At 37.1% G+C, this 22346-nt stretch overlaps 4 protein-coding genes across 5 annotated transcripts; all 4 read left to right on the forward strand.

Annotated features, from left to right (window-relative positions):
• Positions 1–5759: 5759 nt before the first annotated feature.
• Positions 5760–9824, forward strand: LOC109180591 (CMP-sialic acid transporter 5-like). The gene is made up of 7 exons (XM_019330255.1): positions 5760–6123; positions 7059–7107; positions 7217–7443; positions 8293–8497; positions 8590–8733; positions 9042–9116; positions 9449–9824. Exons 1-7 carry the CDS (start codon positions 5993–5995, stop codon positions 9608–9610), a joined length of 993 nt encoding a protein of 330 aa, XP_019185800.1. The 5' UTR covers positions 5760–5992; the 3' UTR covers positions 9611–9824.
• Positions 9825–10581: 757 nt separating this feature from the next.
• Positions 10582–11647, forward strand: LOC109180592. The gene is made up of 2 exons (XM_019330256.1): positions 10582–10833; positions 10986–11647. Exons 1-2 carry the CDS (start codon positions 10711–10713, stop codon positions 11403–11405), a joined length of 543 nt encoding a protein of 180 aa, XP_019185801.1. The 5' UTR covers positions 10582–10710; the 3' UTR covers positions 11406–11647.
• A 3855-nt stretch (positions 11648–15502) lies between these two features.
• On the forward strand, positions 15503–19494 carry LOC109180601 (ras-related protein RABH1e-like). Of its 2 annotated transcripts, XM_019330272.1 has the most exons (6): positions 15503–15915; positions 17288–17358; positions 17761–17849; positions 18054–18165; positions 18738–18828; positions 19044–19494. In XM_019330272.1, the coding sequence occupies exons 1-6, from the start codon at positions 15799–15801 to the stop codon at positions 19185–19187; spliced, it is 624 nt and encodes a 207-aa protein (XP_019185817.1). In that variant the 5' UTR covers positions 15503–15798; the 3' UTR covers positions 19188–19494. The 2 variants fall into 2 exon arrangements, with proteins under 2 accessions (XP_019185817.1, XP_019185818.1); XM_019330273.1 differs by lacking the exon at positions 17761–17849 and having other exon boundaries at positions 15809–16168.
• Positions 19495–20674: 1180 nt separating this feature from the next.
• On the forward strand, positions 20675–22233 carry LOC109180246. The gene is made up of 2 exons (XM_019329733.1): positions 20675–21512; positions 21655–22233. The coding sequence occupies exons 1-2, from the start codon at positions 20823–20825 to the stop codon at positions 22231–22233; spliced, it is 1269 nt and encodes a 422-aa protein (XP_019185278.1). The 5' UTR covers positions 20675–20822.
• Positions 22234–22346: the final 113 nt, after the last annotated feature.

Genomic DNA, 22346 nt, shown 5'->3' on the forward strand with positions numbered 1-22346 from the left:
ACCCACCACCCACCATCACCCGAAAAAAAAACCCGATCCATGCGGGGTGGATATCCACGGGTCGGATTGAAATTGTCATCCCTATATATATATATATATATATATATATATATATATATTCATATTTAAAATGTATGTTCTCTATATGTATTGTGACTTCCACTAATTAAAGTGTTAAAAAAAAAAAAATGGGAGATAGATCATAGATGGGACTTGGGAGTGGACAGGCCACTTTAAAAAGTTACGGCCTCCCTCCGCTTTAAGCCTCAAATGCTCAATTATTATTTTTGTGGAAATTTGTAAATGGAATATAGTTTTTCCGAAGGTAGGATTATGTAATAACTGGTAATCACAAGTTTTTTTTTTTTTTTTTTGTTAGTACTACTAACTCTGTTATAATGTATTTTTTGTTCATAATTACTTTTTCATAATCACAAGTTTTTTTTTTATATATATTTTCTTTATTTTTTTTTTTAATTTTTTGTTCATATTTTTGAAATTACAATGTAGATTAATTTATTTTTAAAAAATCCCTTATTTATTTGGATCACAGTAAAAAACTTTAAAAATATAATATCATTAATTGTCCTAATCATTAATAAAATGTCACGTTAAGATGACGTTTGGTACTTTTCCATCAATTAAATTTCTAGAATAACTAAAATTAATTAGAATATTTAGTGTTACCTCAAAAACATAACAATTAAATAACCTGAAAAATTAATTAACACGTTTGGTTCTTTTAAACTTTTCCAGAAAAATTGTTAAAGTCTCTAATATATCATTGCTACATAAGAGATTTTTAACAATGCAATATGACACAAAAAAAATGTAATTGAATAACATTGACAGTTTTTCAATAGGCTAGGAAAAAAAAATCTCACCCCCTTAAATAAGATTTACTTTCCTTGATATCATGAAATATGATTTCTATTCATCTAAACTTTCCTAAGTTAAAGATTACACCAAATATCGGAATAATTTTTCTACCTTTTAAATTATCAAGAGGCAATAAAGTTCAAATTTCTCTAGCTACTAAACACCCTATAACTGTGTTTAAATGTTTAATCCAAATAATCACTTTTACTATTTTTTGAAGAGGAAGAATTAATTCATTAAATCATTGGCTGAATCACTTACAATGAAAGTAGGGGATTCCCCGCAACCTGACTCAGAAAAGGCCTCCTTCGCTAGACTATGGACAATACGATTCGCAAATCGCTTAATAAAACGGAAAACAATACCACCAAGTGTGACTGCTAATTCCCATCAATAATAAGTCCAAAACTCGAAGTAAACGAAAAAGAATTCAAAGCATTAAACACCAATTGGGAATCCATTTCAACTTCAACATTACCCATCCCAATATCCATGAGCCAACTGAGTGTTTCCCTAAGGCTTATTAGGACTCTATATATCTGAGTCTGTTTAGAACTTCTTATCCTTGTCACACTGTGACTCTCTACTTCTTATCATTATCACACTGTGACTCTCTATTGTATATATTCACATCATCCGATCTCATTGTAATCAAGTTCAGAAAATATAATACAATCAGTTCTCATATAGTATCAGAGCTAGGGTTTTGTGATTCATAAAATCAAGAAGATGCAACGCTGCGGTGGCAACCTTAATTACCGTGGAGGTCAGCAACGTGGCTTTGATGATCCGTGTCAAATCTGTAAAGGTTTCGGCCACACAGGAATCAATTGTTTTTTGCGCTATAATGATCCGTGTCAAATTTGTAAAAGTTTCGGTCACACGGGAGTCAACTGTTTTCGGCGATATTCAGGGGCTCCGGGTTCTCAGGCTAATTTGGTGTTTCAGAATGATTTAGTTGCTAAAACTTCGTCAAATTCTCATACTTGGGTTCCGGACACTGGAGCCACAAATCATGCAACTCCAAACATCGCTGCCCTGTCTACATCGGAGAAGTACACTGGTAATGACACTTTACGTGTCGGTGACGGTATGGGTTTATCTATTAGTCATGTTGGCCATGCCTCTTTTAATACCCCTTCTAGATCATTTACATTGTCTGATATACTTCACGTTCCACGTTTGTCTACTTCTTTATTATCTGTTCAGAAGTTTGCATCCGATAATAAAGTCTTTTTTGAGTTTCACCCCTCCTTTTTTGTTGTGAAGGATACCAATACCAAGGAAATACTTCTTCGGGGAAATAGTTCGGGGGGACTATACACACTTTCATTACCTAGTTCGTCTCCGTCAGCGTTCTTTCCGCTCGTGCCTCGGCTTCCACTTGGCACAATCGTCTGGGTCATCCTCATAACCGTGTTCTTAGCCACATACTTCGTTCTTTTTTGGTTAGTGGGTCTCGTGATAATATTCGTTGTCATAATTCTTTATGCAATGCGTGTCAATTAGGCAAATTTGCCCGTTTTTCCCTCCCCCGTGTTGCTTCCTCTAGTTCTCAAGTCCTAGATCTTATTTACACAGACATTTGGGGTCATGCGCCCACTTTATCTACTTCTGGCTTCCGTTATTTTGTGATCCTTGTGGATGACTATTCCCGTTATACATGGTTTTTCCCTATGAAATTAAAGTTTGATCTTTATGTCATCTTTGATAAATTTCGTACTCTTGTTGAATGGTCCTTTAATTGCAAAATAAAGGCCATTCAGTCTGATTTAGGTGCTGAGTACAAAAAGTTGCATTCTTCGTTTGTTCAATTAGGAATTCAACATAGACAATCCTGTGCCTATACACATGAACAGAATGGTCGTGTTGAACGGAAACATCGTCACATTGTTGAAACTGGTCTGGCTTTTCTAGCTCATGCCTATGTTCCTTTGAAATTTTGAGATTTTGCCTTTAAGACTGCTGTCTATTTAATTAACAGAATGTCATCTTCTGTATTAAATAACTCCAGTCCTCATCTCTTGTTACATAAATCTCCTCATTCCTATCTTTTTCTCCGTGTCTTTGGGTGTTTATGCTATCCCCTCATCTTTAACCATATAATCGTCATAAGATGTCATACTGGTCTTCTCCATGTGTCTTCCTAGGTTATCCTGAGTCCTTTAGGGGGTACAGATGCATGGACTTACATACTAATAAGATTTACACATGCAGACATGTCAGATTTGATGAAGAAGTTTTCCCCTTTGCTACTAAAACTTCTTTGCAGGATCTATCTACTCTGTTTTCTGGACCTTAGGTGGAATCTGTTCTCAGTCATAGCACACCTATTCCTGCCGTGTCCAATGATGAGCCGCCAGATCTGCCGCTACCAGTTTCATTCGAACCAGCCGTGGATCCCGGACAGGCTGCCTCGTCGGGTGATCCGGTGGAGCCCGTTGCTCGCCAGCGAGGCCGTCCACGTGGGCGGTCCACCAGGCCCAATGTCCGTACTCACTCTATGGCCACTCGCAGCAACGCAGATGCTCATCTTTTTGCTCTAGCAGCTCAGGTGCATCCCACGGAACCCACATGTCACTCTCAAGCTATCAAATATCCTGAGTGGCGTGAAGCCATGGACCAAGAATTTAATGCTCTCCTGCATAACCACACATGGTCTCTAGTTCCACCCACTGCAGGTATGAATATTATTGGCTGTAAATGGGTGTTTCGTACGAAGAGAAAGGCTGATGGTACTATTGAAAGGCATAAAGCCAGACTGGTTGCGAAAGGTTTTAATCAGGTTCCAGGCCAGGACTTCTTTGACACATTTAGTCCAGTGGTAAAGCCTACGACTGTAAGACTCCTTCTATCTCTAGCTTTATCATCTGGGTGGTCTATCAAACAGCTAGATGTTCATAATGTTTTTCTGAATGGTAATCTGGCTGAAACAGTTCATATGAAGCAACCCACTGGTTATATTGATGCTAACTTTCCGAATCATGTTTGTTTGTTAAAAAGATCTCTGTATGGGTTAAAACAAGCTCCCAGAGCCTGGTTTAATCGACTACATACTATCAGTTGGCTTTCAAGCATCCAAGACAGATGTCTCTCTGTTCTATTACTCTAAAGACTCTGCTTTGGTTTATCTATTAGTGTACGTGGATGACATTCTTGTAATGGGAAGTGATCAGCGTATTATGTCTCAGCTCTTGTCCAAACTGTCGGCTACATTCAAAATCAGAGATCTTGGTAAACCAAATTTCTTTCTGGGTATTGAAACAGTTAAGAATGACAATGGGATTATTTTATCTCAACAACGGTATATGAATGATATTTTAAAACGGGCTGGAATGTCTGAATGCAAACCCCTTTCTACACCTATCTCTATCTCGAAAACTGTCCCCTTTAATTCAGATCTATATGATGATCCCACATAGTACAGGAGTCTAGCTGGAGCACTGCAATATCTCACTGTCACACGACCTGACCTATCCTTTGCAGTTAATCAGTTATGCCAACATATGCATGCTCCCACCATGTCACACTGGAGCAGCTAAAACGGGTACTCAGGTATGTTAAGGGAACAGTTGATCATGGTTTGCGCATACGACGATGCTCATCTAGAGACATTCATGCCTTCTCTGATTCTGATTGGGCTGGTTGTCCTGAGGATCGAAAATCCACGAGTGGTTTTGCTGTTTTCTTGGGGAGTAATATTATATCCTGGGTTTGCAAGAAACAGAGAACTGTTGCTAGGTCATCCACTGAGGCTGAATACAAAGCTCTTGCAGATGTTTGTGCTGAAGTTCTATGGATTATGTCATTATTGCGTGAGATACAGATTCCAGGTATTTCCATTCCAAAATTACGGTGTGATAATCTAGGAGCTACATATATGAGTGCCAACCCAATCTTTCATGCGCGCACCAAGCATGTGGAGATTGATTATCATTTTGTTCGTGATCAAGTAACTTCAGACGATATTCAAGTCAACTTCATCTCCACAAAGGATCAACTTGCTGATATCTTCACCAAAGCTCTGCCTGGACCTAGATTTTCTTCTCTAAGGGACAAGCTACCGGTTACTAGTATACACTAGGGGTGTTCATTAGGTTGAACGGTTAACCGAACCGAATTAACCGATTTTTTTTTTTTAACTTTAACCGTTAACCGAACCGAAATTTACTCTACCGAATTGACCGAATCGAACTTTTTTTCGGTTAATCGGTCGGTTAACCGATTAACCGAAATTTTTAACCCTAAAATTTAAAATCCATAAAATAATTCCTAAAATAATAATTCCAATTAAAATAAAATACATATCATAATAAATTCATATTATTATTTATTCTATTTGACATTTTGACTATTTATGATTTTAGTAATTATATATTTAATATTTAATATATTATATATTATATATATATTCCAAAATTCGGTTAACCGTTCGGTTAATTCGGTTAACCGACACTTTCGAACCGAATTAACCGTTAACAAAATTTTAGGAAAACCTTTAATCATTAACCGAACCGAAATATTTCGGTTCGAAAACGATTAACCGAATTTCGTCGGTTCGGTCGGTTAACTGAAATTTCTCCGAAATTTGCACACCCCTAGTATACACTATGCTTGAGGGGAGTATTAGGACTCTATGTATCTGAGTCTGTTTAGAACTTTTTATTCTTGTCATACTGTGACTCTCTACTTCTTATCATTATCACACTGTGACTCTCTATTGTATATATATTCACATCATCTGATCTCATTGTAATCAAGTTCAGAAAATATAATACAATCAGTTCTCATCAGACTCAACGCTTCAGAGCCTCTGGAAAGTGACCGTGGACTCTTGTCATCAATAAAGATTTGGAGTTCAAATACCCAATCTTATCTCTCCTTTTTTTCCGTTAGTCAATTCCTCACGTTCAGCCAAAGTAATATTCAACGCCGAGTCTCATTACCTTATCGTCTACCTTTTCCTTTTCTATCGACTGAACTGAAAATCAAAATTCTCAAAGCTCGTTTAATACTTTCATCCCGCTGAGATCATAGCTTTTCTGCTTCATCGCGACCTGATCACCGGGCAAGGCAACCCGACCTCGTTTTCCCTCGATCGGGTCGCCCGGCAATGTCGGCGACCAAACCCAAAGCTTCAGTAACGAATCCGAATGCGAACACAAGCCCAAAGATCTGGCTTTTTTCGCTACTGCTCACCCTCCAGTATGGCTTTCAGCCACTCATCTCCAAACGCTTTGTCAGGTTCTAATTTTGCTTATCACTATTCCCTGATCTTCTTAATTGTGCGTGGATGTTATGCTTTTCACTTTATCAATTATTCCGTGTATATATTTGATTGCATGTACTTGTATCCAGAGAGTGCATTTTTTGTTATTTTGATTTATAGTATTATCATTTGTGTTAATGTCTGCAAGGATTAAGCATGCCTGCTGGATTAACAGTAGGATTAATCACTTGTGGGAACTGGGAAGCATCATAATCTTAAATATCTGAAAAGAAAGAAAAAGGGATTAATCACTTGTGGGAACTGGGAAGCATCATAATCTTAAATATCTGAAAAGAAAGAAAAAGTTAGATTAAGCGTTAATGCGTTATTCAACACTAGTAGTATGACAAGCACTTATTGTTCAGGAAAGATAATAGTTTGATCCTTCAACCATTGGAAAATAAAACTTTTTATCTTTTACTGCACATGCAGCATATGAAGTAATGCCAAAAGAAACCATCTGAAACTGCATAACATCAGAAGTTCAGAACTATCTGATCTTAATGAGATTCTGTATGCTCACTGGTGATCTTTGTCTCCACTTGAATGCCCTAAGGCATATTAGGTAACTAAACTGACATGAAGTGAAGCAATTTGTATTTAAAATTGGTTTTTATCCGAGAAAAATTTACGTGATTCCTGATCATTGGAAACATTTAAGTTTTATAACCTAAAATACCTACTGTTAAATAGATAAAGGAAAAGAATTAGTTTTTTGTTTTCTTCTTTTTTCCTTAAAAGCAAGAAACTGTTTTCAAAGTTATTGGTGTGGATTTCCACTTTATAGAATTATTATAGTTGCATCCATAATCATATATGCTGTTGGAAGTACTTGTTTTTAATCTTTCTGTTGTGTCACCCCATGATAAGCATGTTCCCTCCTGAAGTTCCTATCATATCTTTCCTGCAGCCGAGAGGTGATTGTAACTTCATCTGTTTTAGCATGTGAATTAGTCAAGGTAATTTTTTCCTTCTTCGCTTCTCCCACCTGCCCCTCCCTTCCCCAATCTATGAGTTGATCTTCAATTCATTGTTTGTGTACTCAGTGGCATTGACATTGAATTGCAGGTTAGTTGTGCTCTTATTCTAATAGCAAAAGAAGGTAATCTGAAGAAACTATTCAAGAATTGGACTTTGGTTGGCTCGTTGACTGCCTCAGGGCTACCTGCTGCTATATATGCACTCCAGAATAGCTTGTTGCAGATTTCATACAAGAATCTTGATTCTCTCACTTTTTCAATTTTGAACCAAACAAAGCTGTTTTTCACTGCTTTGTTTACCTTTATAATATTGAGGTATGCCTGTGCTCATCAAATACTTTCCTTTTCAGATCAACTTTAGGATTGTTACTAACATCACATGGTTTCTGTGGGACTCATCAATTTCTTTTGTATTAAGTCAAAAGTGTCTTTGATATATATTTTTCATTGAGGCACAAGCCTTTATAATATTGGTTCTAGAAGGCACAAGCCCCCTGTTTGGTAAAATAGTTAGCCTATAGGCTAATTTTGGCTTATTTGACCACTATTAGTTGTTTGACTTGGTTTAAAAATCAATATAAGTGTTTGGTTAATTAGCTTTTTGTACTCTAAAATGCTAAAATTCAAAAAGCTACTCAAACCAACTTTTTCAATTAGCTTTTTGAGAAAAGAAATTATACCAAACAGCTATCAGCTATCAGCTAACAACTAATTTACCAAACACATTTCTACAATCAGTTAATGTTATCAACTAGTTATACCTTTTAATTAACCCAATCAGCTAACAGCTATCAGCTAATGGCCATTTACCAAACAAGGCCTATTCTTTAACAGATTTCTGACTTATAGTTGCCAGCTAAATGATATATTAAATTAGTTACCCATTGAGGGTATGCATAAAGGTTTAATGAAGCTACCCTGGCTGTAAAAGTAAGTTTACCTAATGTTACTCAAATTTTGTGTTGACCAATTTTTTCCGTGACTGGTTTTGTCCATGGATTAGTGGAATGCCCTTCATTCTAATTGCATTTTATCCAGATCCTGGATCTCTTTTTGTTTCTTCAGATCAAGTTTTGCGTTGCTTATATGACATTGTAGTGCTGACTGTAAACTTCACTTGCCAGCATCTCAGAAATCACTTTCTTTTTCTGTTTTATTCCGTAGGCAGAAGCAAACAATTCAACAAATTGGGGCTCTTTTCTTGTTGATTATTGCGGCTGTCCTTCTTAGTATTGGTGAAGGCTCCAGCAAAGCATCTGCTAGTAATAATAATAATCCTGATGAAATCTTATTCTATGGGATTGCTCCAGTCTTGGTAGCTTCTGTACTCTCTGGCTTGGCTTCTGCATTGTGTCAGTGGGCCTCTCAGGCAAGCAGATCTCCATCATTTTTTCTCTTTACTCTGCTGACAATTTTGTTATTGTTTATTTACTCACATTTATACTTCTCTATATGCTTCAGGTCAAGAAACACAGTTCTTACATGATGACCATTGAAATGTCCATAATTGGGAGTCTCTGCTTGATAGCTAGTGCTTTCAAGTCTCCAGATGGAGAAGCCATCAGACTGCATGGATTGTTCTATGGTTGGACTGCACTGACAATGGTATAAGATCTTTATAATATAGAGAAAATGCTTTTAGATTTTATAAATTTGTGAAGTGGTCTGTTTCTATTTCTTGGGAGTTGCCTTTAAACCCATTTGTATTCCTATTTCTATCTAATGTAGCTTGTGAATTTCTTTATCCTCTAGCTTGTGCTCATCTTCTCGGGATTCTCACTGTTTTTGCAGGGTTTCTATTCAGTTAATCTCTTTTTAAAAACTAGAAATTTTCCAAACAGATGAAAATTTCTAAAAGTTTTGTTTCTGAAGATGGAGAAAAATAGCTAATATTATAAATTATTTTGTTTCAGATCCCTGTTACACTAAATGCCGTTGGTGGAATTCTTGTTGGTCTTGTGACCTCCTATGCTGGTGGTGTACGAAAGGCAAGTACCACAGAAAGAACCCTCTCTTTCTTTCTCTCGCTCTCTCTCACACTCACACATAAATCGCAATTGCATATGTAAATGTAGCCATCTCGATATCTCGGATAACCATAGACACATCTTCGACATACTAAGTGCATCAAAACATGACACTTCTCTTCATTTTCTCCCATATGGATCGAATTATTTCCTGTTTGTAACACGTACAACCTTCCAATAAGTATATAGAGATTTGTCGTACGTGTAGCTCAAACTTGCTTTTGCTTGCAACTGATACTTTTTCTCTTACCTCGATTCATTTATGGACATTCCTGATATTATCACATATGCAGGGATTTGTCATTGTCTCTGCGCTCCTTGTTACCGCTCTTCTGCAGTTCATCTTTGATGGCAAACCTCCTTCGATATACTGCCTCATGGCACTTCCACTGGTCATTACTAGCATCTCTATTTACCAAAAATACCCATACCGTATTAAGAAGAAGGAATCATGAAGATGCAGCATTTTGAGTGGAAGTTTACTTGGCCATACACCAAAACTAGTTTTGAATTTACTGACAGATATAGGGAAGAGTTGCTGTAATGCTGTATTATTGTTATTGTTTACAGAAGTTGACTGCCTCAGGTTAATATGTTGAGAAAGGATTGGCATTCTTATAGAATGATAGTGTTCTAAAGAAATATGCACACAATTAAATTTTACAGAGTGATTTTCCTGTGAGACCGTCTCACGGATTAATATTAAAAATGAAATATTAATTATGAATAAAGTATTTGTTGCTTGTAAAGGAAAATATAATATTTTTGTGAAAAAATGTAATACTTTAAATTAAAATGTAAAAATATTACATTTTTTTTTTAAAACATACACTTCTTAAAATTCTTATAACTAACAAACACTTTATTCATGATTAATATTACATTTTTTTGTATAAGTATTACATTTTCATCTTAACCCGACTTCTCACAAAAAATTATCAATTAGACAGTCTCACACAAGTTTTTGTCAATTTTACAACATTAATTTATGTTTCAGAGACAACTCAACTTGAAATTAATCAAATTCAATAAAAGTATACAACTATAAGATATCGAAAGTATGAATATTAGTCATATTTAGTAACACAGTTATCAGTCAATTTTAACTTATTTGATCATTATTAACTGTTTAATTTAGTTAAAATATTTGATTAATTAACTTTTTGTAATAATTTATTGTTTTAAACGCTAAAATGTTAAAAAAATTGTTCAAAATAATTTTTTCGATTAATTTTATAAAATGATTTTGTGTGTAATCAGTTAACAGCTAATTTACCAAATATCTTTAAAGTATTAACCCAATCGGCTAATAGTTACAGAGTATTTACCAAACATCCCCATTAATTAAATTCAATAGAATTACAGGATTCTGGATTGGGCCTGGTTATCAGATACTCATATCCGCTTCTTGCAAGACCATCACGAAACGAGTTTGTGACATTGTGCATAGCTCACGCAAACCCTCACTAGGCATCAGTTTACCAGTACTGTACCATTTCGTAAACGCAAACCCCAGCGCCAGCGGCCATTGATAGGGAACTCACCATAGTTTGCAATGGGGAGCAGATTGGGAAGAAGAGTAGTACACTTTGCTAACTTACCCATCAAACTCCTTATGCCGTCCTCGTTCGAAAATATTACCGAGATTGCTCTCAAAACCATCCCTTCCGCTTCCAAGGTACGTGTATCTGTCGTTTGGTGTTCGTAGATGCATAAGGATAGATGCGCGTCGTTTGGTGTTCGTAGATGCATAAGGATAGATGCGCGCATGTGTATATTTGATTCCTCGGTTGAGATTGGATAGGTATAAATTGCTTTGTCGAATTGCAGATTGAGATAAAGAGGGTTTTGGAGTCACTCTACGGATTCGAAGTGGAGAAGGTCCAAACCCTGAACATGGATGGGAAGAAGAAGAAGCGAGGCGGGTTGTTGATCGCCAAGCCTGACTACAAAAAGGCGTATGTTACCCTGAAGAACCCTTTGTCCATCTCACCGGAGTTTTACCCGATCAGATTAATCGAACAGATGAAGCAGGAAACAAGCAAGCAATCGAAATCCAGCATAGTTGAGGATGGTGAACCAAAGAAGGCACATTGGCTTGATGATAGGAAAGACGGGAAATCGAGGCCCCAGGGGGGGAGATACGGTCGTGGCCATGGTGTAAATCGAACCAGGAATGCTGGTAGTGGTGGTGATGCTGCAACCGCCAAGTTTCCGTGGAGCAGCATGAAGTCGTTTGCTGGTAGGTAGGATTTAAATTCTTTATGAAAAAGAATTCTATTGCATTCATAGAAATGGTGCCCTGAAACTGCTTTCATTAGTTGCTTTGCTAATAATTGAATATATCAGCTTACTGAAAAAGTAGTTTAGACTTGTATACTTGGTTCTTTTTTGCCGTGTTTCTGTGATTTGAACTGCTATTTACTATTTACTTGAGATATGTTTATGTTTGAAGTTTGATATTTCCAATCAAATGCGATTTGTTTGTCTCATGTACATTGTCATTATGGAGTTGGTGATGGTGCAATAGGATCTTTTCCTACCTATGCATTTTTTCAACTGACTTATAAGAATGCAGTCCATGGTTATGAAACAAAATACCATTCTATTTCCCAAAAATTAATTCTCCATTTTCTTCCCAGAAGATGTCTTTGAAAACTTTATTTTTGGTTATGGATTTTCCTTGACGGATTACTACCTGTAGCCTGGGTTTGGTCGATTTTTCCTGTCACCTGCTTCTTTCCCATCCATTTTCCCAGGGAAAAAAGTGCATTAGACTGTGTTACACTATTTATTTACTTATTTATGTTCTTGATGTAGCTCTGAAATCTCTGTAACTTGGCTTCAATTCTTTTAGTTATCTAAGGACTTGAAACTTGAAAGGTAAAGAACATTTTAGGGGGCATTTGGTTAAGGTTATATCACATAATCTCTGTAGGTATATAGACCTTTGGAATCTTATATACCCTTGTTTGGTTTGCAGTTTGTTGGAATGTTTAACTTCCATAGGTAAAGGGATACTTCGGGAGATGGATTCTTGTTCATTTTTTTTTGTCACATTCTTAAAATTTTCATTCCCTCCAAAATTTTGGATTTATTTGAGATCTTGGGAATATTACTGTACCTAAAAAAAATTCTTTGAACCAAACATCCCTTAGAAATTAACAGGAATTCTTGAGGCAAATATCTCTTGCTCTCTAGAACATCATCAGAATTCTACTCCTATGCAAAAATTCATCTCTTGCCAAATCCTTGAAATTTGTTAATGAAGAGACTAGGATCTCCTTACACAACTTCATAGAAGTGTACAAATTTGGTAGTGTTTAATGCTTGGATTTGTTCTTGATGCTGCTTTCTTGCCCCAAGATCTGAAGTTAGAGCTGGTGATACTGAATAAACCAAACATTAGTAGTAGGATGTTGCAAGTTGCAAGAAACTGCTTATCTGGATTGAGTTTTACATTGAAGATGACAAAAGATTACAAAACAAGAATTTAATTCACACTGCTACTGTTCATTTACCTTGTATTTTGGTAGTCCTAACATAAACTAGTATAAAATATCATATATAGTTGATGTTGTAAAACTGGCCTAGGTGGCTGCCTAGGGCACCGCTAGGCTGAGACGTATTAGGTGATAGTCGCCTATTTAATTGGCTGGTTGACTAGTTGGTAGAGTTAGCCACTTAGCCATCTAGTTGTCCAGGCACCTGCTTGGGCATGTTATTTTTATTTTATTTTTTTATTTAGATTTGTTCTACTAGTAGTATTTGAATAGAGAATGAAGTAGCTTGAATCACTCTAGGGGATTTAGGTACTTCAATGTATTAACTATATTGACGATATTAATATGTTTTATACCTTTTTCTATTGCAAATAAGGGAATTCATACATAGTTAGAAAATTTTGCAATTATTGCTAAGTTAAACACAAACTAAACATGTGATTATGTGAATATGATATTTAATGGAGTAATGGATGGCTATGGCCTTGGAGCGGAAGCCAATGGGGAGTTATAATAAAATGAGTTGGGATGGGTGATAATATTCTATTTTGTCTTTTAGTTATATCAAATTTGGAGATGATTTATTGATTCTATTCTATGGAGTGAATAACTTGTAGACTGGCATGGGGATGCAAGTGATTTAATGAGCTTGAATGATTTGATATACTAAAGTTGAATTGGATCAAGTTCAATGAGCCATGGATAATGATTCCATTTTGTTCTTGGCAAATTATATACTGGACTCCGGTCTGCTTACAAGGTTATCTTGATATAAGTTTATTTTTAGTAAATTTATTATATTTTGATACATATTTATTTTTAGAGTACTCAATGTTCATTTTAACTGTACTGCAAATTTAAATAAATATATATTACACTAAAAATTTACTCTGTAGTATATTAAAAATAAACATATATTAGAAGTCTATCTTACTATTTGAACCTTGATTCATGTAAGCATCTTTGTTCTTTGATGGTTATTACTAATACGGATTACGGCGTATGTAGAGGAACGTTATGTTGTGGAATCGTGCTCACCTTGCAAGGTGGGCACGGTTCCATATTCATAATTTTTATATTGTAGATTCATAATTTCTATATTGTAAATTCATAAAATTTATACTTTAGATTCATAATTTCAAAATCGTAGATTCATAATTTAAATATTGTAGATTCATAATTTCTATATTGTAGATTCATAATATCTGTACTATAGATTCATAATTTCTAAACTGTATAGTTATCAAATTATGAACATATAGTTCTGTGATTTGTGAAAAAAGAGTTCAACAATTCGGAATATAAACATCGAAAATTATGAACATATAGCTCTATAATTATGAATCTATAGTATAGAAATTATGGATATAGAACCCACCTTGTAAGGTGGGTACGTTTTCAGCATAATTTGTTGTATGTAGAGGGTAATTTATATCATGGACTAGGATTCACATAGCATTATGGACCTTGGATCAAAATGATGAGGTACATAATTCATACTTGTAAGGTACATAATTTCATAACACAAAACGCAAAAAATCACAATAGAAGATTAATACACAAAAGATTCACTAACATAAGACATATACATGTACCAAAGATTCATAGTGTCATTGAATCATGGTCCATGGTATAAGGATTGTATGTAGAGCCCAAGTACAATAATTAGTTCGAAAATGGGGTCTTGATTCTAGCCCTCTTTGTACTGATGAGGTTTGGTCCAGCAGGACGAGTTGGACCAACGACATTACAGGATCTGGTCCAGTATTGTTGTTGACTTTAAAGCCATATATCATTTCACATTACAGGTTTATGACTGTCTGTCGAGTATTACAAACAATAAAAGTAGTTGATATAATTTCATAAAGAGTGTTATTGCATGTATTTTCAAATTCTATTATCTCATTTTTACTCTCCGATTTAACAAACAATGACAAATTATTGTCATCACATGGGTCTCAAGAGAAATGTCTACATCAAGAATAAAATTTAGAAGTGGAACTTTAGTGTCCACATAGTAATTTCCCTTCACAAAATATATACTACTGTTTCAAATAACAATATAGAAATTCCCTCTAAACATATGCCCACTGAATACTTCCAAGTTCCAACGAATATTGATGCTTGCTTAGGGACCAAGAAGCGAAACTACAGACGGAGTCTTCCAAAATATAAATCGTAACACAAAAAGTGGGGATCAAGCAAAGTGACTTTTGATTTAAAGTCCACATGGTTCCGATTTCAACATTTATGTATGGTTAAGTAATAAATAAATTATAAAATTTTTATGATCTCTATATGTGGTAGAGTGCAAAATCAGTCTCTTATTCAAATACGGTGTCCCTATCATTTTCTCCACGCATTCGAGATCCCCCAATAGCTACTAATGAATCACTTTCAAGCTCCACATGCATATATCGTCTATTACAACACAACAAAACATAATATTAGCCCAAAGCTCAGTCGCGAAGCTAACCCCAACACCTGATCGAAATTGGAACCCACAAAGCTATATGTACTTAATAGTCGCACACAACACCTCTTACCGTATTTTTTTCCCAACTTTCCTCTTATGATTTTAAATAAAAGGTCTTCATTTAATACTAATTTTTAAATGTTATAAAAATATTCACTTCACAACTTTTTATATGTATTGCCAACTTATAAGTTGATGTGCTTTATAACAAATTAAGCTCATGCATGAATATAAAATTAATTTACGTGCATATAGTATATTAGTTAAAAAGTTTAGTCCTCACTACTCCGTAAGTCCGTAACTAACTAGTCTGTAGCAATTAGATAGTACCAAAATTATCCCCCTTCTCTCAGTTCTCTGATCATGATAAAGCAACGATCCAAGGAACGAAAAAGGGCATGCTAGTCATTGTAATGTGACGACGGAAAGTAATTCCAAAAATGAGAAAATTTGGATTTTGCCGTGTTTGGGCGTGGTTGGCGGTTTCATCTTAGAGACGTATATAAAACGATAATTCAAAGGCAGCCTTCGCATTTCTTTGTCCGTTCTTCGCTCCCTTCGTAGTGCTTCTCTCTCGTATTCCACCGATCCAGATCTGATCGCCCTCCAAACGCTGAGAAGAAAAGTTAGAAAAAAGCAGAGATTTTAACCGAAACACAACGTAATGGCGGTGGTATCGCCTCTGGCCAAGTACAAGCTGGTGTTTCTCGGTGATCAATCGGTCGGAAAAACCAGCATTATCACTCGCTTCATGTACGACAAATTCGATACTACCTATCAGGTATGATCTAGATTTCTTTCAATGCTCGCATTACTCCATTAGAATGCTTTCTTCTCAAATTCGCGTTAAAAACAATTCTCCGGCTTGTCGTGGGATGAAGGTAGGTCATGTGTATGTACATATTTTCATTTTCATATTCTTTTTTTGTTTCTAACGTAAATGTAGGTGGATCTTATTTTCTCCTATGCTCCGTGTTTAATTTTGAAGTATTTAGATATTTTGATGAAGCGGATCAAGGAGTTCCTGTTCAGCTGTATGTTCTCATATATGGTTAAGAAAGAATTCGAGTGTTTGAAATTCAATTACTGTTTGTACAACCATAGAAGGATAGATTGCCAATTGCCAATTGCCAAATCAATACATTATATATAGGATTATTTTGAAATGTTTGAATTTAAACATGTAACTAGGTAATTTTGGTGTAGGCCAATGGTCTTGTGGTCTAGTGACACGAAGTGACTCTCCAAATGGGAGGTCATGGGATCGTGTTCTAGTGGAGACAGTATTGACTCTTTGTACTTCAATAGGTTAAGAAAGTAGATATGAACATATACTACATTGTAACAAGAGTCAATAGTACTAAAAAAAAAAAAAGTAATTGTGGTGTACTTGCATATGACTTGCGGAGTATGAGATTAGTTTCTCAACAAATGATGCCTATTTAATTCCTAAAAAACAGTTATTGTTAATTTTGGTCCATGGACTATAATCTTCTTCCCACATTTTATCCAGAACTATTAATCTTATCACATTTGGTAGACAAGTATGATTTTCTTGTCACGTTTGGTCTTATCGACCAAATAATTTTCAACCATTGACCGGAAAAGTTAATTTTATTCTTGTTTGGAAAAGCTTCAAGGACAAAGTTGTCCCTTCAAATCTAAATATACACTATTATTACTAAAACTTCCAAAATTGCCCGAAATGTGAAGCTTCTTGTGATTTTTGGGTGTAGAGTGGCAGAAGAAAAGGGTTAAGTTCTCTACATTTCCTTCAATTTTGGGGTTTTCTTTATAAAAAAAAAAAAATAGTGACAGTAGTGTGTATTTAGATTTGGAAGGATGACGTGCCTTTGAAGTTGTCCGGTAAGAGAAAAATTAACATTTATAGCTGGTGGTTGCCAAACATTGGTTTGCAAGACCAAATGTGGCAAGAAAAGCGCACCAAATGTGGAAAAGATTAATAGTTGGGATCAAATGTGAGAAGAAGATAAAAGCTAAGGGCCAAAAGTGGCAATAACTCCTAAAAGAAGTATTAAGATGGTGGGCTGTGTTATCTTAAACACATGAAGACTCACTGCAAAATCACGCAGTCAAACTTACATTTGTCACGATTTTGAAGCTCTTCCTTACATTTTTGTTACAACATGCAGGCTACGATTGGAATTGATTTTTTATCAAAGACAATGTACCTTGAAGATCGAACAGTTCGCTTGCAACTCTGGTAGGGTTATCATTTATTCTTAACAGGCAACATATCTGAGTCAGTGCATATGTTGATTTCACAGGACACATTTTAAAAGCTAAATAAAATATCAACAGACACGCAAGTATTTAGTAGTGTACATACTCTTTGTGTGGGGGTGTCCGTGTGGTTTTAGTTCTGTTTTTATTTTTTGGGTTCCTGCCAAGCCTTTTAGCATGGTCAAGATTTACAATTTCACCTTATATTCTGCTTTCCTGCTGAACATAGTCATACATTTATATTGAATGGACTGAAGAGAACATATAAATGAAAGTTCATACTGATTGATCATTAAGAGATTGGTGGTGTACCCTGTGTTCATAAATATAATTAAATATTACTCCATAGTCTTCTTAACATTTCATTTCCAACTTCATACAGGGATACTGCTGGCCAGGAGAGGTTTAGAAGTCTTATCCCAAGTTATATAAGAGATTCTTCTGTTGCAGTGATAGTATATGATGTTGCAAGTGAGTTACTAATTGAAGTGACCATGCTAAAGATTTCTTTATATTTCTCTGTTTTTGACCTACTCAAAATTTTTTTGAGGACAAAATCTAAAAAATTTTAATTAATGCAATGTTTTCTTTTGATTAACATATCTATCTCTTTGTACAATTTTACCCATCAAATGTGACAAACCATAGTTAATAGACAAACCATCACGTTTGCAGACCGTCAATCATTTTTGAACACTTCAAAATGGATTGAGGAAGTACGCACTGAAAGAGGCAGTGATGTCATTATTGTTCTTGTTGGGAACAAAACTGATCTTGTTGATAAAAGGTCAGTGGTTTCTCTTTTTATTCCATCTTTCACAAGTGTATTGCTAAATGATGAAATAGATTTGTGCTTCATTTGTATTTTCATTGAAGTTGATGTACCGTTTGTACGTCAGTCAATTGTGGGTTCTTTGATTTTCATCAACTTTGTTCTCTTCTTCGAATTCTGCCATGATTTCCTAGCTGAAAGTTGCATATATCAAATTATTTATATGATTGGTGCCCATTGTTTACTGCTTTTGAAAATTTTCTTGCAATTTATAACTGTCTAAACATTGAAGAGCACAATGCACCTTGCAGATTAACTGTAAATCTGTGGAAATATGACATTCTTTTGCCGATATCAGCTTCAATTTTCTGTAACCTCTTTTTTCTGTTCTCATGCTTTCTCCCTTTTATTGATATTTGATAGCATGCTATTGCTTGCTTCCATTAGAAAAATTGATCTAAAAGAACAAAGAAATTGTATTGAAAGAAAAGATACAGATTGATCACATTGTTTTTAATTCTGTCTCTTAACATATACTCCATATCATTTCTCAGAAATCTTCTATGATGATTCTGCTATTTAAACAGGCAGGTTTCAATAGAAGAAGGCGATGCCAAGGCTCGGGAGTTCGGTGTCATGTTTATAGAAACCAGTGCTAAGGCTGGATTCAATATCAAGGTAAAGTTACCTTAACTTATGACCTCAAATACTGACCTTTGGTAATGTTTGCCTTTTGGTGGCATAAAATGTGAATTGCAAACTCCTCTCTCTCTCTCTCTGTGGCTTGGGTCATACATGAACATTTGAAGTCCTTAGTTTCTTTAGGTAGATAAATGTTGACACAAAAAAGTGCATGAATACACAAAATCTCAGTTTGGAGTTCCATTATGCAGCCTTTGTTCCGTAAGATTGCGGCTGCCTTGCCAGGGATGGAGACCCTTTCGTCCACAAAACAGGAAGATATGGTTGATGTGAATTTGAAGCCCACCACAAATACTAATTCTGCAGAGCAACAAGGGGGAGGTTGCGCATGCTAGAGTTTGTACTTTACATGGAAGAAAAAACAAACTAAAGAAAAAGAAGTTCGAAATACTAAAAACTTAGGGCGTTCAATTAGATACACTATTATTATTACTATTATTGTTATTCAAGATGTGTTTTGGAACAGGTTTGAATGGTCTTCTAGGTAGCTGGCAGTCTGCTATAGGATACCAAGTTGGAGGCGTCCTTAATGTGGTTGTTACTATGAAACATGATTCACAATTTTTGTTTATTGTCCGGATGAAACCAGTTGTCCTGGTTTGCTTTTGATGGTAAGATGAGCAAGTTTTAGTTTGGCGCAAATATTCAATATCCCTGTTAGTTTTATGACTACGAGGGTAATTAGTTGGCGAGCCAACATAACAGAAAAACCGATTGGAATGCTGCCAAAAAAAATATTTTATTGCCTTGTGTGTGATCAAAGGGCTTAACCCTTGTTCAGGGCACTAGCAACGTATTTATACATGAAGATTGAGCCTTTGGAAGGCAAGAAACTGATCTAAACTAGGTAAGCAAATTAGTAATAAATGCATACAATTTCTTTCCTAATTGTTATGGGATCTTCTCCGATCTTCTACAAGATCCGCCCAAGATCGTTTTTATATTTGGTAGTTTTCTTTCACGTTGGAAGATGAACAAATCCTTTATGAATAACAGGTCCACTGTCGCGCCGACCTAGTCTCCAACTGAACAACTTCTCTCATCCATTTGCTTGATTATCTCACCCGGTTATCCGCCTAATTCCTCCATCTGATCCTTCGTTTGACTCCTCTACTTGTCCGTTTTTTCGTCCGACTACCATACTCATCCTTCCATCCGCATGGCTGGCCTACTTGTCCATCCATTTGCCCGACTGCCCTATTCGTCCATCTGGCCACCTAACTCCCCCACTCATCCATCAAGATGCCTGACTCCACTACTCATCCGTGCATCTGCACGACTCTCCTACTCATCTCTTTAGCCGCCTAACACCTCCACTCGTCTATCAAGCTACTTGACTCCCCTTCTCATCCGCCCATCAACCCGACTCCAACATTTGCCCCGCTGCTCGATTCCTCTTAATTTCCCCCGTCCTCCACCCATGCGCACCTCGATTCATTCCTTCCGCCTTTATCCAGGCTTCCTCCTTGGCTAGCCAGGCTATCACACCTGACTGGGTATATATCCTTATCCATCATCTAGTCTCTCACTTTGTCGAGATTCGACTAGTAGATGGCTCGGGAAAGTACCTCTAATCCTCTCAAGGTCCAGCCCTCAAACCTGAAATTCCAGAATTTAGAATTTCTTTTTCAAGGAGGAGCGATTGATTGAGCGCCGACACATTTTTCAGGTCTCCAATCGACCTTCAAACTTCAAATTGTCTAAACGCCCGGCCGAGTCATCCGATGCCTCCACCTCCAAGAAGATCAAGCTTGGCTTGGAGGTCGAGTCCGAGGATGCCATCGTCAAGGGGAAGTTCCTAGTCTTTGATTGGGTGGAGAATGTACTCTTCCCCTAGGACCAGGCGCTATGGAGGAGGCTCCCACCAACAAGCCATTGGAGTCCATCTCCTACTACAATACCTTTTTCTTAAGGATATTCATCTTCCGTCTTAGTCTTCTAATCTTGATTTCTTTTCGTTGCAGTTCCTCATGTTCCAAATTGCGCGCAGCACTCAGATCTTCCAACTAGAATCTACTTTGGAGGCGGAGCGGAAGAATGTCAAGCGGCTGATGTTGGAGGTGGAAACTTCCCGCCGAGAGGCCTTGGACGAGTACAAGGAGTCGACCGTTTTTCGGGAGGATGTTATGGTAGAGGCTCGCCAACATCTGCAGGAGTTAGCCATGGAGTGGTTGGGCACGCCTGATGGGAAACAGTACCTGATTGACTCTGGAGATAAGGACTACCACTCAGGTGCACAAGATATGCAGAAGAAAATTTATGCAGTGCTTCTAGCCCGAGATCTTACTTTTGTGCCCGAGGAGCAAGGCTTTCCCGAATGGCTGGCTGACTATGAGCCCCGAGTCACCATTCATACTACCCCCACTAATCACCAAGGGGGCGAGGACACTGAAAAAGTCACCTCGGAAGGCGCAGGCGACAATTCAAAGATCCCGGTGGATCCTGCATATTTGGACTTGGCTGTTAACCTTACAGCTTCGGCAGCGATAGATCACGCTCTGGTCCCCCAGGTACTTGACACTGAACGCCAGACTATTACCAACTTGGAGGAAGAAGAGGATCAATCAAGCGCCTTGCAACTTAACCGTACCCAAGGCGAGGCAACCGACTTTGTTTCACTTACTAAGCCATCGGAGATTGGAGCAACTGAAGCCCCTCAGGTAATCTTCCCTTGGGACCAACGCGCCATAGAAGAGGCTCCTGCCGACACGTTGTTGTAGTCCATTTCCTACCATAGTACCTTTTCTCAAGGCTATTCCTCTTCTGTCTTAGTCTTTTAATCTTGATTTCTTTTCGTTGCAGTCCCTCATGGCCCAGGCTGAGCCCTGCCAAAAACTCAAGCCTCTCTTGGCCAACGCTGAAGCCATCCAGTGGGACCCCGCTTACCGTGCCAAGCAAATTGACAACTTGAACCTTCAGATCGACCAATTGATATCTACCTTGGAGGCGGAGCGAAAGAATACTGAGCGACTGATGCTGGAGGTGGCTACATCTCGACAAGCGGCCTTGGACGAGTATAAGGGGTTGGCCGTTTTCCGAGAGGATGTTATGGCAGAAGCTCGCCGACATTTGCAGGAGTTAGCCATGGAGTGGCTGAGCACGCCAACTGGGAAACAATACTTGGTTGACTCTAGAGAGAAGGACTACCACTCGGGTGCAAAGAATATGCAAAAGGAAATTTATGCGGTGCTTCTAGACCAAGATCCTACTTTTGTGCCCGAGGAGGAAGGCTTTCCCGAATGGCTGGCTGACTTTGAGCCATTGGTAGTCACCGTTCCTGCTACCCTCGCTAATCACCAAGGGGTCGAGGACACTGAAAGAGTCACCTGTGCAAGCGACAATTTAGAGATCCCGATAGACGTATCTGGACTCGGCTGCTAACCTTACAACCTTGGCAAGGATAGATCACGCTCCAATTCCCCAGGTACCCATTACGGACTTGGAGGAAGAAGATGATCAGTTAAGCGCCTCGCAACTTAACCGCAATTGCCGCA

The sequence above is a fragment of the Ipomoea nil genome, unplaced genomic scaffold (genome assembly GCF_001879475.1).
Source record: "Ipomoea nil cultivar Tokyo-kokei standard unplaced genomic scaffold, Asagao_1.1 scaffold1026, whole genome shotgun sequence".
Lineage (NCBI taxonomy): Eukaryota > Viridiplantae > Streptophyta > Magnoliopsida > Solanales > Convolvulaceae > Ipomoea > Ipomoea nil.

Excerpts from the sequence above, each read along its gene's own strand:
- LOC109180591 (XM_019330255.1), top strand. The coding sequence starts at position 5,993 with ATGTCGGCGACCAAACCCAAAGCTTCAGTAACGAATCCGAATGCGAAC. Across the intron at positions 7,444-8,292 it reads TTTACCTTTATAATATTGAG|GCAGAAGCAAACAATTCAAC; the intron begins GTATGCCTGTGC and ends TTTATTCCGTAG. Across the intron at positions 9,117-9,448 it reads ATGCTGGTGGTGTACGAAAG|GGATTTGTCATTGTCTCTGC; the intron begins GCAAGTACCACA and ends TCACATATGCAG.
- LOC109180592 (XM_019330256.1), top strand. The coding sequence starts at position 10,711 with ATGGGGAGCAGATTGGGAAGAAGAGTAGTACACTTTGCTAACTTACCC. Across the intron at positions 10,834-10,985 it reads CCATCCCTTCCGCTTCCAAG|ATTGAGATAAAGAGGGTTTT; the intron begins GTACGTGTATCT and ends GTCGAATTGCAG.
- LOC109180601 (XM_019330272.1), top strand. The coding sequence starts at position 15,799 with ATGGCGGTGGTATCGCCTCTGGCCAAGTACAAGCTGGTGTTTCTCGGT. Across the intron at positions 17,850-18,053 it reads GATAGTATATGATGTTGCAA|ACCGTCAATCATTTTTGAAC; the intron begins GTGAGTTACTAA and ends TCACGTTTGCAG. Across the intron at positions 18,829-19,043 it reads AGGCTGGATTCAATATCAAG|CCTTTGTTCCGTAAGATTGC; the intron begins GTAAAGTTACCT and ends TCCATTATGCAG.
- LOC109180246 (XM_019329733.1), top strand. The coding sequence starts at position 20,823 with ATGTTCCAAATTGCGCGCAGCACTCAGATCTTCCAACTAGAATCTACT. Across the intron at positions 21,513-21,654 it reads GAGCAACTGAAGCCCCTCAG|TCCCTCATGGCCCAGGCTGA; the intron begins GTAATCTTCCCT and ends TTTTCGTTGCAG.